Source organism: Bombus vosnesenskii, unplaced genomic scaffold, assembly GCF_011952255.1.
Source record: "Bombus vosnesenskii isolate JDL3184/JDL3185 unplaced genomic scaffold, Bvos_JDL3184-5_v1.1 scf7180000013607, whole genome shotgun sequence".
In the NCBI taxonomy this organism is placed as follows: Eukaryota; Metazoa; Arthropoda; class Insecta; order Hymenoptera; family Apidae; genus Bombus; species Bombus vosnesenskii.
Window position 1 is genome coordinate 62,784 of NW_022883146.1, and position 23,254 is coordinate 86,037.

General features: G+C 41.1%; 1 protein-coding gene across 3 annotated transcripts in view; it reads right to left on the reverse strand.

The window, feature by feature from the left end:
* Positions 1-23,254, reverse strand: part of LOC117238804 — a 164,883-nt gene that overhangs the window by 36,504 nt on the left and 105,125 nt on the right. For 2 of the 3 annotated variants that reach the window (XM_033504016.1, XM_033504015.1), the window contains exon 2: positions 13,332-13,355. The exons of the other annotated variant lie outside the window; for it this stretch is intronic. In XM_033504016.1, coding sequence (XP_033359907.1) covers positions 13,332-13,355 — 24 coding nt within the window. The remainder of the gene's footprint in view (positions 1-13,331; positions 13,356-23,254) is intronic. 3 annotated transcript variants of the gene reach the window in all.

The window sequence follows — 23,254 nt, forward strand, 5'->3', positions numbered from 1 at the left end:
GTAAAGTTTGTTCTGAAACGTGGCCTGAAATCTAGTCTCTCTGGTTCGCTTTTCGTTGGAACCATTTCAATCGAATTACACCGCCATTTGCGTGGTCATTGGTTTGATGTACTGCTATCGAGTACATCAGAAGAAGAATTTATATAGAATACAATTATTTAAACGAGTGGAAACTGATGTTTGGATAGTAGAAGAAATTTGACGAATAACATCGATAGCTACTAGTATTTCGAGCTTTTTCAATCGCAAATATTCTGTTTTTCATCTCTGCCTCTTTTTCTCTTGTTTTATTTTAACACGATATCGGTTACCATACATTGAAGCGCGTTTTGTGCGACGATCAAGGTACAAAAGTTTTGTCATTCGATACACGGTCGTTTCGTGTGTCCATTATTCCCGATTTTGACAATTTTCAACGTATTCAGAGAGACTATTCAACAAGTCGGAGCTCGATCGTTAGAGCCTCATAAAACGTTTCCACATGGTCGAGCAAATGGCGCCGGGAAACAAGGATGTAGTCGAACTGCGTCTGTCGAAATCTCAATCGAGGAAATCCATGTTTGGACTCGATCAAAGATAACCGTTTCGTCGAAGAAATTGGCGAGAAATCACGAAAACGAGCCCCCCTTGATCGAAGAACGATCGAGGATCGGCTAAAACAATTGAGACAAATGGTAGCCGCCACTTTTCTATTGAGAACGTCTTAACTCGAGATAACAATGGGGAACGAACGAGCAAGCTTAATTAAAAAGCAACGAGTAGCCTCTTATGGCCATTCTTTCGCGTTGTGGATGAGCAATTTCCTTTCTGAAAATGAATCGTTGGAAAGGTACAATCTTTCGCGTCGCGTTCGCGAACGGAACGAACACGCTTCCGGCGATTACAACATGCCACTGTTTTATCGTGGAGAAGAAAGAGTAAAGCACCCAGGGACATTTTTCCAGGAAAACGTTTTCATACTGTATTCTTCCTCTTGTTCTGATAAATCTCTTTACATCGTTGGAGAATTTTCTCGTTTGAACTTTACGTTAACCGAGGGGACTTCGTAAATTATCGCGCGAAAAGAAACATCAGTTTCGCATGAGAGTCTCGCGACGTAAATATGTCTTTCTTTCGATCTCACGATCATCTGAGTATTATTCGATCACTTTGAATCGCATCGAGTTACGTTAAATCACATTGAGTTGTTTTCAGCCGCTTTGGGTCACGCCAAACTCGAGTCAGGAGCTGATATGCATGATTATAGTTATGCGATTTTGGAATCCACAATGCAACAGAGCCGCGTTATTAATGCACAGGTAACAATGGTAATTTTCACAGTGCGGAAAGCGCTCGAAAGAAAATGATGATTTTATCTGATTGCGAGAATTGATGTCAGAGATCGGAACCGGTCGCGATGTCAAATGGGACTAGGACCGAGTAATTTCATTTTCGACGAACCAGCGAATTCTCTCGTAGCTATGTACCTGTTTCACAGACACATAGGGAAGGGCCATTGCCTCGCTAGTTCTCTACACCATCGTCCCTTGTTCTCTCCGTGAGCCTACGAGTTCCCCTTTAGCTCCCCGTCTCTCGTGCCTATATCATCCGTTACATGTGCACATTGCACCGACGAAATACATAGCCGCGAGTAAATACTGCATAATGGAAATGCGGTTACTCGAATTGCATAATTTCGTATTACGTTGGCCGAACGTTACACAACGCAGCAACGTCACGGCCGCAAATTCTCCAACGATTTTCTCAGAAGTCAATTACTGCCACGAGCGTTCTGCTTCCTTCATCACCGATTCATCGAGATTCTCTCCTACTGTCACGCGTACGTAATAATTTACCGCGTAACAGTATTGTATTACTATTATACATTCTTTTCTAAGTTGTTAGGACTAGCACATTATTCCCGTGGCTGATTATGTATCGCATAGTAAATTCAGATCTATTTGTGAAACATATAATTTGCAAACACAAACGCACGCTTGGCACAGTAATGATTAATGAGATTATACAAGATTTTCTGGCCATATAATTATTTTGCAAAGTTTGCAGAGCCTATGATTGATTCTTAAAATTCTTAAAAATTCCCACGCGAGATTGTTTATTGAAGTTTACAGCTGCTTATCGTGTTCTCTTTCTGTGGTCTCCGAACGTAATGTATCTCTTCTACGATGAAAATTACTATTGTTAATAACAAGCTGTTCAAAGAAAACTTATCCAGTTTCGTTGCAGTGAAGATGCTGAAATACAGTATAATTGTTTGTAGACTCGTTTGAGAAAGGTTTCTTTGTTCAAGCAGGTTTATTTTCTCACTATATATTTGGTTTACACCGTAGCTTTGGATTTATTTATATTGCGCTTGGGATCAGGATTACAGTGTAGTACTTCTCGTGAGTTTTTTATTCGGCTGCAGCCCGTGCACATGGTTCACAGTAACGTATCTCTCCTCATTCCGTGGAAAAACCACCGAAGTTACTGATCGATGAATCTTTAATGCGACAGAATGTCGCCGTCTCGGTGAAATAGTAATGAAAATTGTCCCAATGGACGAAACTGCCGCGCGGAATTACTTATAGAAACACAAGAGAATTCGCGGCCAAGCCCCTGTACTTGCGGCATTAATTACGTCGCGCGCCATGGTTACGCGTGTGAATTATACTTTTTCATAAGTTTCACGCGTTAACACAGCCAGGTGCGTTGTAACGTTGCCATTTTCCTCGAGCGGTACGAAACTTTTCGTCTACTTCATAAAAGATGCGTCTGCACCCGGCGTTTGTCCATTGCGATAAGAATCCTTGAAAATTCAAAGAAGCGATTCTGTACCGACGCCTCCTGTTTCTTTTATCCCTGACTTCGTATTTCGAATCATTGAAAATTTAACCTTCTCATAACAGATTCTTCGTTTAGCGGCAACCACAGTAATGCAATGATGTATATTATAACTGTCTTCTCGCCTGATTCATAAATAATGCGTATGCGCCAGGCGTTTGTTCACTGCGATAGGGATCCTTAAAAATTCAACGAAGCGACTCTGTACGACACTGTATCTTTTCATTCCTGGCTTCGTATTTCGAATCATTTCAGAATATTTTATCCGAGGAGGACAGTATACGTTTCACTATCAATATCGAGAAAGTTTTAAAAAATCAGTAGTGTTCCCTAAGTTTATATTTCGAGACATATCGTACGAAAGGGTTAAATTCGCCTCGAGATTCAAGGAACTTCATCCCTTCGGTAGCACAGTCACCCCAAACCCAACCTCATTTCACGCGCATTTCAAATTCCATCCCACTCTGCCCAATTCCAAGTTTCACTTGCTGCAATATTAAGCAAAGGAACGGACCGTAAACGAGTTGTTGCTTTCGAACGTTGGAGCTATATCGTTCACAAAAGTAGATTCGAATTTTCAAAAAAGGAAGCGACTCTGTTTATCCGGATATGCGGCCCGATTATCACAAAATCGTATATTTTAATCGGTCTCGGCAGTATCAGAAAAATTCTACCCACTCGAGACTCTTTCGAAACTTAACTCGGGACGTATTGTCCCGTTAAATTCACCGCAACGTTCAAGAGATCTTCAAGGTTCATATGCATTTCAGATTTTACCCTACTCTGTCCAACTGCAAGTTTTGTTCGCCGCAATATCAAATATGCTCTTCGATTTTTCGGTGCCGCACTGTTCGCAGAAAAATGTTGGAGGAGATAGAATCGACTTTTTGAAAAGATAGCACCTCTGTTGGACAACGACGTCCACGCCCTTAATAGCTGGCCGGGCTTCGACTCTCGGGGCTTGTTCTCGGTTGCGTTCCCCCACTTGCGCCAACCTCCTCATCCTCCTTCGCCTCCTCCACCTCCTCTGGCTCGTACGTGTGATTCTTTTCCCGGCTTTAATGCCTCCCGCGGCGCGCCGTTGCGTCATACATTATAATGCCGCCTCGCGTATGCGCCTCGGCCCAGAGCAGTGTTCACAGGGAATGCAAGAGTGAAGTTTTATGTCGCCCATAAACGATGTATCTACGTACACACGCCACCGGGCTTCGTCCGTTTTCTGGGACAACGGAAAAATACCTGACTGTGAAGCTGTTCCAACTCGCCTCTCTCACGCGCGAATGGAAACCTGCTCTTTTGCCTCTTTTCTTTTGATCTCTTTGCGCCACTCTTTACTCCTCTTGCCGGAAGACAAGCGAGGAATTGAAGTATCCGGTCGAGTAACACGGACGAAATAAGCCCCGTTCATCGAGGTACACAAGGAATTGTCCTACTTCCTTTGCTTCCGGTTGCTTGTGTAATCACACAGAACTTTTTGAGATGCTGGCTTTGAATGGAACAGGATACCGTTACAGAAGAGATACGAGGAATTGGAAGATTTTAACGCGGTTAAATAAACTGTTGAAATTAGAAGATTGTTGTTACAAAGACTTTTTATGAATCGTATGAGTGAAGCAAACAGAACGAAAGGAATCCTATAGGCTTGATAGATTGATATTGTTATTTGCGTGATATTGCGTGAGTTTAAGACGATGATTAAGAAGAAATGAGTGATACAGACGCAAGTAATGGGTGAAGATTAAAATGATCGGGGGAACAATTTTCTGATTATTTCGAACAGTATTGTATCCATTTTGCGCTGGAGTGTAAAGAATGTAAATTTAAGATTTGTCTTTCTAAATTTTAATACACGTACGAGAAATGGGGAGCAGTCTATCATCGCTATCGAAGTACGATAAATTGTTAACAACGATCCCAGGAAGGAATTACATGACCATTTCTTTGAAATGTACACCCGGTATGAAAAATGCATATTTTCCCCGCATGGAAATGGAAATGGGGAATTAAGACACAGGGCGCGTTTAGCGATCAAAGGAAGGAAAAGGAATAATCCAGTGTTGAATTTTATGAGAGGAAAGAAATATATTCTCTGAAAAAGCAAACCTTTCGAAATTATCTCATGGAAGTAACGGCGTGGAACGTATAGCGGCGTAAGTTAAAAATTACATTGCTGTAAAATAACAACGATAAAGGAGAACGTTTCGAGAACTCGGCTTTTCTCTCCTTTCTTCTCCCATTGCTCAACCCCCTGAGAGATCGGTAAATTCGTATCGAAATCGCATCGAAAGAACTTCGTGACACTCGTGAATTTTTCTCGGTTCATTTTCACCGAACCGGTTGAAGTCGTGCTTTACATTATGAAATTGCTCGCTCTCGAAGCTCGGAGGAAGAAGTTAACATATTTACTCCACCACTCGAAAGCATCTGGACACTTGCATATTTTTATTCAATATTATTTTCTTTAATTACAAAATTACGGACTTCAAATTAGACTGCAATGATTTTATTCTTTATAATCATCAGATACCTAAAATAGCATAAATAGCATACTTAAACAATCTCTGAGCGTGTGTTTGCACTGTTTCTATTCTATTGTGCATCTAATGATACTTACGACACATAACATCCGCAGTCTATTCATTAACTATAACAACATACTATTCACCGTTACATTGTGACACTGATACATTTAACTCTGTTTCGTCCAACACGAAGGCTGTGAGGCTTCCGAGACAGAGCCGTGTCCAGATGCAACAGAATTTCGACGTTTCGCCAGCATTGCAGTTGCTTTCGTTAAGGTGTGTCGCATTGATACTGGTGTGCGTCTGGAAAAGCACTCTTTTCTACAGATCTCGTTGCTTCAGAACGGTAATTAGGGTGACAGGGACTTGTGATTGAGAGTTCCGAGTAAGTGATCGAGATGAGGTGAACTTCCGTATTCCATGGTCAGCTAACAGCATTTTTAATTGGTTAGCTCGTCAATTAAAAACTGGATAGAGGGTGCACTATATAGAGCAAAGATGAAGACCTGTAATTCTGTCGATGTTGGAGCATTTCATGATTCTACTCTTTCGTATATTTCCTTGGGAAAATACCCTTTGTTTTTTGTTAAGACGGATGTCTTGTCAAAGAGTATCTTATGTTTCTTAGTTAGTTGGTGCTCTACCATCGTTGACCGTGCATGCCTCAGTTCGGTGTACTTCTCATGTTCCTTGAGTCGTGTACTCACACTCCTCCCAGTTTCACCGACATAGAACTTGCCACATGAGCAGGGTATTTTGTAAACCCCTAGTGTCTGGAGTTGTGAGAGTTGGTCCTTGGAGGAGATGAGTATTTATAAGATGTTGATGTGTGCAAGGAAAACTGTTTTGATATTGTCCTTGTAGCAGAGTGAATAGCGACAATTCCGGCCATGAATAGCTCGAGGCTGTACTGTAATATATGCTAACAAACAATTTTCGTACAACAATTCCGTAACAAATTTCTATTTATAGATGGTATTTTCGTCTTTCTCATTAGAAATATTAAAATCTACGCAAACATGAGCAGTCTACTTACGAGCGATAGCGTAAGCTACGAAAGAGCGAAACAGCCAGAAACTTTGGAAATTGAAGCGAATATAACGTCTCTTTTAAATCCTCGTTAAGCAGCCACTTTCAATTCCACATTTTCTCGGAGACCAGGTCATATTTGCCCCTGATAAAACAGCGAGTTAGTTTGCTAAAGTAATTTCGCTTGGTCTGCGACCGTTCCACAAGGCTGCTCGACTCATCGTCGTCCAAGAAATACCACGGAACGGCTGAATTCCGAGACGAATTTTCCCGGGGTAAATGAAAAACCAGGAAAGCCACTAACGCGACCAGGAGAACATGCATAAAATAGTAGTGCGTCGTCGCGAAGCTCCGAGTGGCTGTCGAGTGGAACGTGCAATTTAAGCGGTATTAAAGAAACGCGCGTCGCGATTCACCAGCGACTTTTTAAATTGCCTCGCGCGCCTCGGATAACTACGAGAGTAGGAGAGACCGGCACGATAAGAATATTAACATCAACTAAAATCAGATGGCAGATGAGACTATACGTCCTGGATGTGTACGAGGCGAGTTACGAGAAAAACGAGCGTTTCTTCCGACTCCAGACATTCTTGGAAATAATCCGTTCTTTCGAAATAATTAAGCAGTCTTCGTAGCGGTTGGAGAATGTCATTAGAGTTTCCAGGCAACCAAGTCATAAGCCGATCATATATGATGAGGCTTTCCTCATGCAACTGAGTTGTGTCGCGGGATCAACGAGGTATTATTTTAAGGTACGAGTGGCATTGTACGATATTACATCGTATTAGCATGGATGGCAGCGGCAAACTGAAAGCAGCGATCGATTATTTTGACGAATGACAGCTACTACGGTTTCACGATAAAATTTGTCACTTGGAGATATAAATATTCTCTTGCAAAATACATCCCGATATCGGGTTTTTACGAAATCGCCGTCGTAACGAAACTGGTGTGGTCGATTGATCTATTCGACGAGTGTTCGTTCAGCCGCAACTGCAAAAAAATAAAAAAAAAAAAAAGGTAAAGGGAAAGAGAAAAAGAGAAAAGGAGCGGTTGGTCGAGTTCGGTTAGTTCCTTTAATTCGAGAAAAGGAACCAGTGAACGAAGACATGAGCGGACCAACGGAGAAAGAAAACTATCAAGAGAAGACAAATATTTGGCGAAAGTGACAGGCGTCTCGATTGCAGCGAGGCAATATCACCAATTTTGTGTCGCTAGAAGTGTTACGTGATCGTATCGCGTGATAGGACATCGTGTTTCGCACGAAATAAAAGTCTAGCGTTGCGTCAGAAAATCGGCCGAGACAACACCTATCATCCTCGACGTCGAAAACGAAGGCGACACGCTGTTCGACGAGTACGCGCAGAAATGATCGGTCTCTCGATATTGCCGTTATTGAATTCTCCGGTGACGTTGTTCCACTTTCTCTGAATTTCCTGACACCACTGCCAACCGGAAACAAGAGAATTCCCCCACGCAACACGTCGAGGAATTTCGAGAACGAACGGCACCGCCAAGACGACGATTGGGCGCTTCGATGAAGAACCCGCCAAGGGTTGGTTTCAGTGACAAGAAACACGCTGAATGATAAACATCTCGCGAACAATACCGCGGACGACCTGTCGTGATCTGGTCTGGATGAAAGTTTGCTTAAAAAAGAAGTCATTTCAAGAGCTTTGTGGATCAATAAATCTTTATCGGAGTTTTCGAATATATATGAAGAAACGACGATACTTTTTAAGTATGGGTACATTTTACAAATATTTAATAATAAATAAATTTTACTAATGCAAAGGAATTTTATATTTTTATAAGGAAATTTATATTTTTATAAAAAGAAATAAGGGTACAAAAGCAAGGGAAAAGCAGAAATTTGTTTTACTTACTAAATATTACAATAGGTGCTAAATTTTATATATTTCATATTCTTATGCATATTACGCGTATTCTGTGCATTTTTACACTTTTAAATTTCCCGCATCCCTTTTCTAAAAGTAGCTGTTATACTGACCGTGTGTGCAATGTAAAAATACCTTTGCAAATGTGAAGAGTATGTGTGAGATAATACTCGTTTCCGTCATATTCAGGTTCCCCGCATCGAACGCGTTAGCAAATTAAGTTTCCCATGAAATTGTGATCTATAGTCGACCACAACTGTTTCGTCAACTATTTGATGCCGCGTTCCTCGTTTCCTGCTCTGGTTAATCCACTTGGATTCTGCGGGTAGCTTCCATCGAGTGTCAGGACTACTTTCCACTTCGTTAATCACATTCGATGTGTCCTAGAAAGGTGTGTTAGGGACGCGTCTGGAGTTTCGAAAACCCTCGTCCGAGTTTTCACGCTCGCAGCAAACCCAGGATTCGCGGTCAGCGAGGACATCGGCCGAGAATTCGGGAGCGGGAAGGGACAGGAGGCGACAAAAGTGGGAAACTTGGCCGAGAATCGAAGCAGGGCTTGTAACTCGAGAACGAGTTTGCAACAGGAAGCGATTTGCTCGGAATTCGGTGGATTGAAAGGGGGCGTAGGGTCGCGTCACGCTGCCGGGTTAGTTTCCAAGGCCCCAAACTTTTCGCGACTTACCGGATTTCTTGGGAACTGGGTTGCCATGAACGCGTTCAACGTTCAACGGACTCGTTTAACCGCTACGCTCGCACACGGCAACGACGAGTTGCCTGTGCAACGCCAATTACGCTGCAACTTCTTGCTCATCCGGGCTGATTGTTCGATCAGATTGTATTCCAGAAATATTGATCCTGCGGACGTACGCCTGTGGAATCTCTACTCAGTTCTCCTCAGTGATGTTTCGTTCTGCTCGTCAAGTTGATGCTTACATTATGCATTCATGTATTTTAAAAGTAATGCAACTCAAGTTTTTTCTGAGAAAAGAACCATTTGGAAGTTTACGAAAATATTACTTGCCGAACACATAATGTTAGCAAGAAGAATAACTTATTCTCGTAATTTTTCATCTTTTCCTCTTGAAGCGAACTTTGGACAGTTTTAATGTATTTTTAACACAGTTTATACGATATCGTAATTTTGAGCGAGAGAAAATTCGATTACCGAGCTACTTCTTTCCGGTGCCAGGAACCTCTTTCGATCTTTGCCACCGTGTTAAATGTATATTAACGACGCTATATCTGATATAAATGAAAGAATGCGAGGTCGTCGCGCAGAAAGGCTCCCAAGAGTATCGGCGGAATAATCAGCTATAAGGGATGATGGACAGGCAAGTCGTAAGGGGAGTGAGCAGTCATTAGTTCCCCCTAGCTCGCCAGAGATCTATCGCGATCTAACCCTGCTGCTGTCTAACGCAACGAGTCTTTTGTACAAGGATTTATCGTCAGCCATGACGTGTAACTCTTTGTTAAATATTGGATATGCTGTATTGGACATGTTACATTTCCAGTAACGCATTTTCTTTGCCGGAAGTTTACAGAATATATCCATGACGTGTAAATAATCCCGTTTTAATATGTAATTATGAGATCAGTAAGACCCTCAGGAGGAAGCTCTAAGTATCTTTAGTTTCCGGGGTTTAGCATCGCAAGAGTCGTGTTTTATTCATCCTAAGCGCGCTAGAGAAGAAATCGATCGAGTAGTAGCTCTCTAACTGGAGAACCGAAGACGAATCGTCACGAGATTACAAAGAGGAAAGACAAATCGTCCATTTGGAAAGGTTTAACTAGTGCGACAAGGGCAAGACGCGCATATCTAATCGCGACAGCTAGACAGTTGGGACGGAGGATGAAGCAAGGATGGACGAAGAGGAGGGTCCGACAATGTTAGTTGGATGTCCAAATCGGATTAAACGAAACTAAATGGGATAGTGGATTGGATTAAGTAACTGTCGAGCAGGTCCGGAACGGAGTAGGTACTGTGAATTTAATCGGACATTCTGCTCTGTGAAGGACTCATCGATACGGAGCAAAAAGTTCACTTGTATAATTCATTTATCCACTGATACGTACTACGTTTGTGGTATTCTTGTTCTTAGATCGAATTTCTGGAAAGACTCTTCGTTCTCTTTCAAATTATACAAAAGAGCGGCGGTGTTCTTTGAGAAAACTCGTTGAGAATGTTTTTCGCTTAAAAAGAAGTTGGGACAGAAGCTTGTGTATTTGAAACGACAGAGACACGAAACGAGGAACGTTAGACTGGAGTTGCTCTCCGGCAAAGGATCTCGTTTGAATTCACGTCGAAGAACTTGGATGTTTAATGTTGACGTTGATGATGATGAAACTTTGAAACTTTGCATTTACCCTTGATTATTCATCGACTGAATATCTTTTTGCTCGTAACTTGTAAAAAGAAAAAGTTGTAGTTACTTTTTAGCAAAGAAACCATAATTGCAAAGCCAAGCATTACCGCGTGTTCTCCTGTCTTTTCCTTTTTTTCCCCCCTATAAAAGCTGTATCTCAGAAGTTAGAGAAAGTGTTTGGTTTTTAACAAATATTTGTATGCATGATACCTTTGAAGTTTCAATAAGCTGACAAGCTTAATAAGAAAAAAGTTTCGAAATGTCTCGGATAAAACGTATTGATGAGCAAAGAGTGACGTTCGCCAATGATTCGATCCGTTTCGATCCGCAGGTGAATTTCACGCGAATTGGTGGTGAAAGCGACATGAAGCTGGTTTGACGAAACCAGCTTGCATGATCGGTGTAATGGCAAACTGCGAAAAAATCCGACTTGACGTGAACCTTTAATGGAGGTGTCCGGCAGTAGAACAGGTCGATCAATAGTCAGACACCAGCCACCTCATCGTGCTGCACGTTATACACCGCGTGCAGCGTCACGTGTACGCTTCGGTATGAATTAGGATTCTCTCCTGACAAATCCCACTATTTCTTCATTCATAGTACTAACAAAATAAGAAGACAAACTACTGACGAGTTTCGCCAATATTCTGAAGTGATTCCTCCATTTACGACATAACGTCAGTGTGAAATTAACAATGCTACTACATTAAAAGAGATGTTATCAATTTATTATACACAGAAAGAAATGATTGTCAGAATTCCGAAAAATTCAAAAGTGAAATTCGAAGAGATTCGAAAGTTGAGAAGTCGAAGCTCCAGTTGAACGAAACTATGTCGCGTCATGGAAGACAGCCGTCTTTTTGCCAAGCAGCGTTTGGTACGTCGCATTGCGGTTGTTGCGGAAGACGGTCTTCTCGATGTCCTTTGTGTCTGCGAAAGTAGTCGTCGAAGAGCACAATTCGTGCAAAAACTGTAGAGAAGTGGACGGAAGGTATACGGAAGGTGTACAGCGTGACTGTGTTGTTTGCCGTCGCGCCTTACAGAATTAACGCTGCATCCGTCGCGTATTTGTCGGTTCTGTTTGCCATACAGATTAACAATTAACGGAAATAGTTGGTCGTCGTTCGGTTGCTGTTTAGAAAATAAACAGAGAAGGAGGTGAGTTGCACGGTGTACATCGGAATATTTAACGAGCACTCATCGCCTCTTCCTCTCCAGGCGACTTAGACTCGCGACCACCTCGTAACCGGAACTAACGGCCTTCCAGTTCTCCTAAATTTGCTGGTAATAACCGAAACGACATAACCTTGGAGTTCGTGCGGTTTCGGGCTCGACAAGGTACGCGTTTAATTACCCACCATTTGTTCCTATGAATTTCCTTCCTGTTTCGTTGGAACCTACTTAACGACAAATTGGATTAACAACGACGAGGAGCGTGAGTTTGTTTCACGTTACACGTACCAGCTAAGCAGAGAGTCCAGTAAGCGGAGAGGAAAAGAATTTGGAAAGTTCGGTGATTCTTTATTCGACATGACACGCACCTAAAAATTGTCTGACCACCAAAAGGCGGCCTTCTTCTTAATTTATCGCCTTCACGAAGGCAAAGATATGAAATGGGTGTCAGCGGGATCCGTGCCATTGGATTCGTAAAGAACGTGTGAAGCCACCAATCAACGATTAAAATTCGCTTACAGACTATTCTATAGCCCGACTTGTGCCAAAAGCACTCTTCGACTAGAAATATTGCTCGGTGGGTAAAAGTGTAGGAAAGGACCAAACGAACGATAACGGTGATAACGGCGATAACGTTCTATCAATCGATCCTCCATTAAGCGAAGTACCATAGAGAAAACGCGTCCATATTTTTCCCAGCGATGTGAAACTTATGGATCTCGATATCGACCGTGACAAATTGCTGGATGATCGTTCCGACGCGTGATTCGCGGTTTACGGGACGATTACGTTGGTTCGTCGTTGCAAGAATCCTGTAATGGAATTCCAGTCGCTCCTTCGCCAACAGAGCGTGTAAAGGACGAAAGACACGCCGATAGAATCCCGTTTCGGCGTTGGTATACCCGCGAAAATCAGCCGAGGCTGACTCGAGATTTCGTGTGGTGGCGTTCCACGAATTCCATCGAGTTACTTCACCATCGAAAGATCAGGGAAATCGAGCGATCTCGAGCACGTGGAACCCGATAAAACGTTTTAAGGAGCGTTTCGAGTAGCGTCGTTGGTCTACGACTTACGGTATGTCCGCGTTCTTTCGTGTTCTTCGCGTTTAATTGCTGTTCCCGCTACTCGACAACGACGCTGGAACTATTATTTCCCGGCCGTCCGGAAATAACATCAACCTCCAGAGATTAAACCCGCCGCGACAGTTTCACGACTCCGGCCGAAAGAATGATCCTCGTTTTCGGCGTTCTCGTGGTCCTCCGTCAACGTTATTAACCCTTTCCTGCTCGTTATTGCAAGAACCAGGAAAATAAGTAGTCGAACGCACAATAGAGCACGAGCATTCACGTATGACGATTATACGAAATAAAGAGAAGGGAACGAAAAGAGAACCAGGACGGGAAAAATGTACTTTTCTCAACTTTGATCAAAGTTACTTACGCGCGAGTGAACCTAAAATGTGTTCCACGACAAAAAAAGCAAGATACTTAGGCGGGCCTGTCTTTCAGCAGGCTTTCTCTTACCTCTGCTCTGCTTGGTCCCCGACTCTGAAACAAAGAACAACACTCGACGTTAGAACACGCTTGTGCCGCCTGTTTCACTTACTGTGATTAATATGCACCTCGCTCTTTTATCCCTACACTTTCTCTTCGCTTATCGTTTAAACGACGAGCAATTAGCTAAAAAGCCTCGAACAGTGGCGATCGAGAGATCTTTTTCTACGTAACTTACGGAACGGCGAGATACAATAAAATCTCATTTATCGAAACCAGTCGTGGGGTAAAACAGTTGGGATAATCGAGTAGTTCCAATAATAGTAGTTCGATAGCTATCCTCTCTAGCACTTTTTATTAGTTCGTACAATAGAACGTGGGACCCTCCTACACAATAATTTACCAGCCAGGAAATAATATTAATGAACTGACAAACTTTATTCTGATATTCAGTTGAAACATATACCTATCGTCGTTAAATACTAATTCAACTAATTTATTTACTTTTAATTAAAATTTAATTAATTTCATTTAATGTAACACTAAATCTTAATTGAGATGTTTCAAAGACGGGTAGAAAAAAGTTACTTGGAATCGAAACCTCGACAACATATATTTAAAGCTAATCGAAATTAATGAATTATACTCCACTCTAAATAATTACCTTAGTTTTGCCGATTGTACTATGATTGCCTAGGTACCCGATATGATAGAGGCTCGGATACGAGTTTATATATTTGAAGCTAAGGATTAACTTGTTCGTATAAACGAAATTAGGTTAAACGGAGTTCTAATCTACGGGGAAATTAACGAACTAAGGAATCGGATAAACGAACCGATCCGATCGTTCGATTTCAATATCCAGCATTAAAATAATTGCAGCTGCCGCGGTCGAGTGCATTCGTGGGAACGACCACTAGATTAATACGCAATTAACCCTTCGATACGCTTAATTGCCGCATTATCGAACTTCCAATTTTAGGCCGAACGTTTTATCAGCTAACATTCGATTAATTAACGTATATCAGGTTATAGGTTACACACGGATATAAAGAGACGAGGCCGAGCTCAATGAGATACGTTGGGGCCGCGGACTGGTTTCGAAACGTCGCGATGCATCATCAAAACGCGGCCATTAATTAATCATTCCCCGGTTCCGGAATTATTCCGGTCAGGTTCATCAATTAAGAGGGTTAAGCGTGTGCCGCGCGGAAAGGGATTCACAGCGAACGCGAGATTTAATTAAACGATCGTGCCAATCGATCCTCCATTCGAGTAATAACGGAAACGCGATCATCGGTATCGATAACAACAGGACAGAAAGAATTCAGCCGGTTAATCGCGTTAGTCGTCGGACGGTTCACCGATCGATTAAGTCAATTAAATTCTTTTCCTGAAGCTTTGGCTCGGTTCGATAAAAGGGGAGGAAGTGTGCGCGAGTGTTGCATTTCCTGTTCTGTGATTTGGCCTGTAGAAAATTTACGAAAAGAAAACGAGCAATTAAAAGATGCGATCTAGCAGTAGCAGTGATTAATAAAATGGTATAAAGTTGACCTGCGCTCTGTTGCATAATAATTTATAGTTATTAGGAGTGTGAGTGGATTTACAAATCCTTTTTTGTAATTTTACAGAACCTCGATGGAATGCTGCGGTTTATGAATTTTCTGGACTCGTCTTTTGGGGATATGACAAATGTTTCAAGCGTTATAGTTTCCAGAACAAAGATGGAAAAGTTTGAATATCGCACAAAGTTGATTCGCAATCGGTTATAAGACGTTTGTTCACTTTTGCCAGGCACTCGCGAATCTAGAAATGTTCTGAGAGGTAATCTCGAAAGATATCTTCGGAGATGGAAATTAAAAGTAGTCGTGATATTTCCGTTGCCGTTGATTCAATAAGAAGGGACAGAATACGGCGGAAATATTCTCGATGGCGAACAGTCAAAAGTTTTAATAAAGGCACCGCATTCAAACGATGAGGAAAAAGAGCGTGCAACTTTTAAAGACCTATAACGACGCCGCTCGAAATTCCCCTTCTCCCCTCTCTCTCTCTCTCTTTCTCTCTCTCTCTCTTTGCGATTGTTCGCTAATTGGTAAAGTCGTTCCGCCGGAAACTTGTTCCTTTTCGGCCTTGCTCTTTCTCTTTTTATCGTCGTTCTTATTTTTGCTTCTTCCATTTTTTTAATAACAAGACGCCAAATTGCTGCCAATTATGGAGAGCAAATATGGGCTGGCGAAAACAGTAATCGAAAGCGAAGAAATTTTCGTGGAAGAACGCACAGAGAAAGAGAGGCGAGGGAAAATTCGACGTTTAATAAAGCTGAAACGTCAACACGGATGCAAACCGTATCGGACGATCGCAATTTTTTCCTCGACTCGGTGCACTCCCGTGTCCTGGTTTGCTTTTGTTCTCGTTCGTCGGGCGGACACCGAGAGGCGAGCTCGTGTATCGCGCGTGGATCACCGTGTCAAAGCGAAAGGAACTTATAAAAAGGATTCTCTCGATAATTAACGAAACAAGCACGGCAAAACAGAAAGGGGATTTATTAAACGATCTGGCGATCTGCGATCGAGTTTCGTTCGCAGAAATGAACATTGTATCGTTTTTATCGGTGCATTATCTTGCGAAAGTTTCGTTCCAAAGGAAGAGAGATGCGTCGAAACTAAGTTTAAATTACATGACAACGAATTTATCGTTATATTTGCAAAATATAATCGAATTATTATATCTATTAATTCTCGTGAACTCGTGTTACGATATTCAGATTTTCTTGCATTTTTCATTTTCCTCGTCAGAGCATTGCACTTCTCGCTGGACGATGGTTGTTTTTGTCAATCAACTGTTAGGCTATCTCAGACTGTGATTTTGTGAATCAACTGCTTTCGATCATATTATCCTTATTTAATGCTTATTGATGAACGATCTGATCAAATTGGAACAGTTAAATGTAATTAAATGATCGTTGTTGATCGGCAACGTTAATTTTAATGAAAGGCCGATTCGTTATTTTCGACATTGTTAGCGGAAACCTTTACATTTATTATTCTAAAGCTTGCATGTACGAGACTCATAATGCATGGCTATATTTTACCGTAATGAAACAAAAATGGAGTCTACGGCCGCCACTAAAGCGTACAATTACAGCCGCTTCAGTTTATTCCGAAATTTTTTCCCCTCGACAACCGCCTCGTGTCGCGTGCAATTAAATTTTTCCTGCATTTCCGAGCGTAAATAATTGAAGGAAATTCGCTCGAAATTTTGTTCTCTCTCCAGTGGCGCACCTCGCACGATTTTTCCTTGCATCTGCCAAAATTTCCCAATTTACCTTCCCCGCATTTTCTCAACATAATCCGCTTTATTACATCTCCCTCGAATATTACTTCCTACATATGAGGATGAATCGCATCATCTCTATTATCAGATCTTCCTATCTGCATTCACGTGCCAGAAAATTTAAAAGTTATCGTGAAATTTCATTTTCCAATTTTTCATGCGTAGTGATATGGAACAAGTATCACACCATATAAATTTCACGGGATAACGCGAATAGTAACTTAGAATTCCGAGGAAGAAATAAGAAAATGGTTTGTAGGTTAGATGAAACTGAAATTCGAGTCACATAGCTAGAAACTAGACACCCTATGCGTCTTTTCAATGAATTTAGGACACGTTTTCGCGCGACATTAAAAGTTACGGCCTTTGCTATTATGATACTGCGTGGCAGTTTATTTTATGGTTATTTCCACGCAACTTAGTATCATGATGTCTAGTTACTGTTGAACAGTCGATCGATGTACTTCTAAATTGTAAGTTTTAATCACGTAAAAAATTGCTAACGTCGGAGAGTGAGTTTCCAGGTTTTAACTACACCTCTGACTGAATAACAAATGATAGTCACTAGCGAATGCTACGATAAAATCGCGCACCTGCTTTGATTTCGTGGCGTTAATGTCGCGACATCAATTTCAATATCGTAACAACGGAACACTCAGTTTGTACCAGGACAAGAGTCACGACATTTAGTATCATGGCCATAAAAATCATGGCTTATTGTCACGTGAGAGCACTATCCGCGCGGTTTCTTTCCTTCTATACCGTGGCTCGCGAAAGTATTTCAGTACTTACAATGGCAGCTAGAACGTGTTCTTCTATGTACATATTGTACGTACTATGTAGAAAACATTTTGAGAAACATTAACACTGTAACGAGATACGACTGTCATAATTTTATCGATATAATTAGAAACAAATTACAAGTAAAAACGAATTAACGTATTATGGTTTATAAAATTATACGCATATGAGTCAATTATGATCGTTAATCCATTATTTTCCATAATATATTGTTTTCCATATAGTATCCATAATTTTTATCGCGTATTCGAGATCGTGATTTTATGTTTAATCTCAAAATTCGAACCGATTAATTGCCTCGTTCGCAACCTGGATAAATTTCCACCTTCATGCAAGATCAGCAGATATCCTAATACTTACGAACAGGAGTATATGTTTTCAGATTTGCTTCAAACTTTACCAATAGATATAACCATGATAGTCCAGGCTTGCTGTAATGCTAATGAAATTTGAAAACTGTTCATATAATGCAGTAAATGTTGGAATATTTCCACGAGCCACTCTATAACCAAGGAATTCGCTGGTTAGTGCAAACTTTTCGCGATATTACACCCCCTGCAATTACCAGGCTGGCGATGTCGGTGCAACTATACGGCGAATTTATCGCATAACAAACAACGAGCTCCTCCCATTGGCGAAGCCGCAACGATGTTGATTACGCTGTCGACCGTTTCCGAAGAGGCACATCTCGAATACCTAAAGACAATAACGAAATTCTTGAAAGAGCACGCTCGCTATACTCGTGCGAATCAACCCCTTGGCAGTTTTCCTTAATTCCCTCAATTTCCTCAATTTCCTCAATTCCCTTAACACGCCGGCCATCAGCCGACAATTTTCCAAATTCTTGGGTAAGCGTGCAACGCCGATTACGTTGTCGGCAGTTGGCGAAACAACGATACCCAAATACCAGGAGCGGCAAAAGCCATAAAGCCGATTACCGCGATTCCACAAATTACACCGCTTTGTCCGTGTTGCGACCGGTCAGCAGCATCGCAGCGTTGATATGCAATTATGCCTGATGCTTTGAGCTATAGTGCTTGTCCGGCGCAATACATCTCCTATAAGTGTATGATTGTTCCGGCCCATGTTTCCACGGGAGAATGATTTGGACGTTTCTTACGAGCGCTCTGATTGCCTCGCGACCAATCGCACCGGCTTTACGCCGGACGAGCCGCGATTTTCATTGCGATCGATACGGTTTCGTGCGAAACACGTTCGCGCACTATCGTCGACAAGTAGGGCGCAATTGCAGAAAACGATTTATACAGTTGTTATATTTTGAAAGTTAGAATTCAAGAACATTTCGCTGTTGTTGATTTTTTATCTCTTATGAAAACTGTGGGATCAAATGTTCTTCTAAATTTAAATTGAAACAAGGAACGCACTTGCATCGCTCAAAAATCCCTTGTTTATTTGCGATGAATCGTTTGACGCGTCGTGAAACCTGTTTGAATTTTTAGTACGTGGTTAGATATTTCGAACGAGGAGGATCTTAAGATTATTGTATACGAAGCTAACATTTTCTTTTTAATCTTGAGTAGTCGAATTCTTTATTTATCTTACGATTCTATCTATCTTTGTTCAAGTTTCGATCCAAATAAGTATTGTTCAAGACGTGGAGTAAGTTGCTAGTAATCATTTCCATGGTTAACTTTACATAAGTACGCTAACACCTGTGACGTACATATGTTTTCAGGTTTTGCGACTAACGATCGATACGCCTTTGAAACATTGATATGCGCTCAAGCTGGTCTTCTATAGTTTATTCTTATGGAATTATTATAATACAGAGCGATCGATTATCTCTTAGATGGAGGTTCGTTGGAAGAAAAGGAAATAGACTGCGTGGGAAGTCCATTAATCTCCGTGTGGTTGAAAAGATAGGAATCCGGTAGAATCAGTGTTGGTTAATTACGGTACGAATAAAAGTGCTTTTAAAATAAACCGCGTGGGGAGTTTTTATCCGCTCGTCTCGTGAAAAACTTTAACCGTTAATTATTACGCGAAGGACCAGTATCTTGTCCAGATGAACTCATAAAATAAATACAGCGATGGAAACTTTCAAACAGGCAAATTAATCGTGTGTACTCAACTCCATCTAAACTAACAACTCGCGGTTTTCATTAAAAGAAGCCCGTTCGTAATTTTTCCAGAAAGGTTAAATACGTAACACTGAGATATAATTTCTTTGTTTCGCATACTTTGACCAATATACATATATCGTGAACCTAAATTCGTGGCATGAACAAAGAAGCGAGGGCGCTTTGCGGCTGAAAATAAGGATGAAAATCGAAAATAATAAAATTTCGATGGAGGCTGTGTTTCCAAGAAAATCGAATTTGAGGACGTGTGTCAAGTATACGTGTACTGGTCTCGCTCTTAATTACATTCAAACTCTGTTTTCTCCAGATTGTATCCTACATTCTCTTCTCTTATTTTCGTATATAGGACAGCTCGCTGTCGATCGTTTATTGTCCAGCTGAAAATTATACAAATTCACGTAAAATCAACGAGTCTCGCAACTTAAATTTTTCAATCTCCTACGCCAGATCTCCATCGATTGCGATGGAATTTTCTCATATTTTATTTTCCTCTCAGTTTGTGCAATCTCTCTCTGATTTTACTTGTACCATGAATTTAAGACCACGCTGTATAAGTAATGCTTTTTTTCAGAGATAGCCGTTCCTTCGATAACCCAAATTCAAAGCAGGCACGCGACGAAAGAATGGAAAGAGGACGGAAAGAGGGTGGAAAGGAGATGAAAAGAGAGGGTGACTTGCACACGACGAAAGACCACTATCTTTTGTCACCGTTCTTGATATTCTTCTTTTTTCTGTTCCGTCAGGAGGTCGAAGAGGAGTGCGCTTAAAGGCAGGAAAGCGAAGAGGCGTCTTGGAATCGTCGCTAAGATAACCCGCAAGAGAAACATCGGACAACCGGGCTCCAGAGAATCGACTATCTTCTCCTTTATTCTATTCCCACCTCGCATCCATCCTTTCACTCTTTCTTTCACCCTTTTCTCGTCTATTGCTTCGATCCCGACTATCGCACTCTCCAATCTACCCTAAGTACATTGCAACTCGTGCTGCTGGCTCAACCACCCTTTTTCCATCGTATTAGCGTAAATTCTCTGCCAGAAACGAGAAATCTCGATTTAGAGTGAAAATGTAACGAATGAGTAATTGGCGAATGGAAGGAAATTAGCGGTAGTCTGGTTTTGCTGTCTAATTTCATCGCGATCCATGGAGAATATTCGTATCGAAAGTTTCGTCGAGTCAAGAGACACGATTTATCAACGACGTTCACGCGATGGAAGGTTTACGAAGTTGTGATTCCGAGTTGGAAATAGCTACAAATTTTACATCTTAAACGTCATAATGTGCAACGTGATTATTAATATTTCAGTAAATTACCGAGTAGTACAAACGAGCCACGTTCGAAGGTACAGAATTCTCAGTCATTTTATTACGCCGTTAAAGTTAATTCTGTTTCCAAGCAGATATAATACTCAATCGAAGTTAAATTTATTCCTCGAGCTCGTGCATCCACCGTTTAACTGCAATAATTCTCAGAATGTTTTAATCTTCACGTACGGTACGAGTAACACCATTAATTTCCGGGATTTTCAAAGCTGATAGAGGAATTACGAGTTCGATTTAATGGAACTTTCTCTGAATCTCCGGTTGTCCCACGGAATTATCGCGATACGTCCTTCTGAATTTGATCGCCGCCGATCAGAATCGCAAATGCAGAATCGATCCGCGACGTTTGCCAACGGATCACGGCTGGTATTAATGACCAGCGCATATTTATAAGGATCGAAGGTCCTCCTTGGCTCGGACAGACCAATTAGGGCCACGCGAGCCGCTCTCCTCTCCAAGCTTCGACCCACGTGCATCCACAGAAATTAATTCATACTTGAGCCTATTACATATTCATTGCACACGGTTGGACAACGTGACGATTAATTCCGATAGGGATCTGACGTAAACTAATCGACATTCACGGTAACACGTTTAATGACGATGTAATGAAATTGAATATCATTTCATCAAGCCCAGCGTGAAACATTTTAAATCCCATTTTCGATATTCCATGGAAAACTGTTGCTACGAAAGAATGTTTGTTTGTCCATGCTATCGATCGTCATTTTCTTTTTTAATCGCCAATTTTACTTTGTAATTCGACAACAATTCGCTTGTCCCAGCGATTCTTCGAATTTCGAATAAACAATCGGTAATTACGTAGCGTCCTCAATGCGATTTCCACTCTGTTATTCACCTATATTCGATCGAATTGGTCAATTATAGAACTCATCGTTCGTCGATGGTCGACGATACAGGAAACGCAATGAAAGGTTATTGTCTCTCTCTGTCTCCCTTTTTCTTTATGCGATCAATTTCATGACATTTCTGATTTTTTAACTCTTGATGCACAGTGTTTAAAAACGGTTGTTTAACTGGAGAAAATTTTGATTATTTTCTATTACAGTAGAACACGATTTATTGGAGCGAAATTTTAGTTAACGCTCCCGATCAATTGAACTTTCGTTCGTTGAATTCACTTACCTGAACGTAAACTGCTACTGATTACTTGAATAAAAGAAAAAAAATAAATAGGCAGTGGAGAAAGTTGGCTAACTCTTGTTATATGAACTCCGCCTATGTAAACCGTTTGTTCTCTGACAAGTTCAGAGAATTGGAATTCTGCTTTACTTAATTCCGACTTCCCTTGGGTTTCTATATTTTTAAAGATCTTTAATTAGAATGTTATTCATTTACGAAGGACTTTTCTACACGAAAAGATAAATATATGTTGTAAATGGAATAGTTAAGTGACGTTGGTCCGCAACAGTATGATTGTTTCTATGTTGTTTCCGTAGTCAGGCAATTTTAAAACTCTGTGCGGCGTTTCTAATTTCGTCTGCGATGATTAATATCAACAGAAGTTATGCCAAGAAACTCTAATTTCATTCGTAATTATCTTAGGAAGACGGAATTTTGCAAAGGGTAGGAAAGTTCACGTAATTACAACATCTAATCACGAGTTCTCGCGATCGAAGAACAGGAGAAGCAAGTCACGGTCGAATTGCCGGTTCTTACTTTGGAAAATGACAACCGAGGGATGCAAGTATTGCCGTGGAACCGTGCTCCTTGCTTCCGCGAGTTGGCCATTTTCTTTCTCGCCGCTGATAATGCGAATTAAGGCTGCCCCTGGGTTTTGGTTACAGGGGAAGAGTCGTCAGCTTCGTTAATATCCGACCAACATCCGGGTCTTCTGTTGCGGTACGATTTCGCAAATCATGCAAGGAACTTCCTTGCAGAATCTGCTATTAATTTCCTCGAAGAAGAAAGTTTTTGAACTCCGCTATGATAAGTGTTCGCATTTTTAGACAGTGTGGGAGCGTACCTTGGTCCTAATGTTTATATAGAAAATTGTAATTGATACAAAGTTGAAACTTTACTAAAAATACACTGTCTTCTTTCAGACGCAAATGGTAAATTACAATGCTCACCGGAGACATTAATATACCTTTTTCATTCTTCTTGTTAGCGTATAAGCAAGTGTATTCACCGCAGAATTATATAGGATTATAATTTTGTGAAACTTACATTTTTGCGCCACAATTTCACTATTGTTTCATCAAAATGATTTTTAATTTTGTAAGAAACATCTCGGCATACGTCTAACATGAGAAACGAGAATCGCTGCTTGACAGTCGCAAACCGGTGACCCGGATTCGTAGAACACGTTTCGTAGTCGCTATAAAGTGGAAACTGACTCGATCTGGCTAATTGTAAATCGCTTGATCCGAAAAT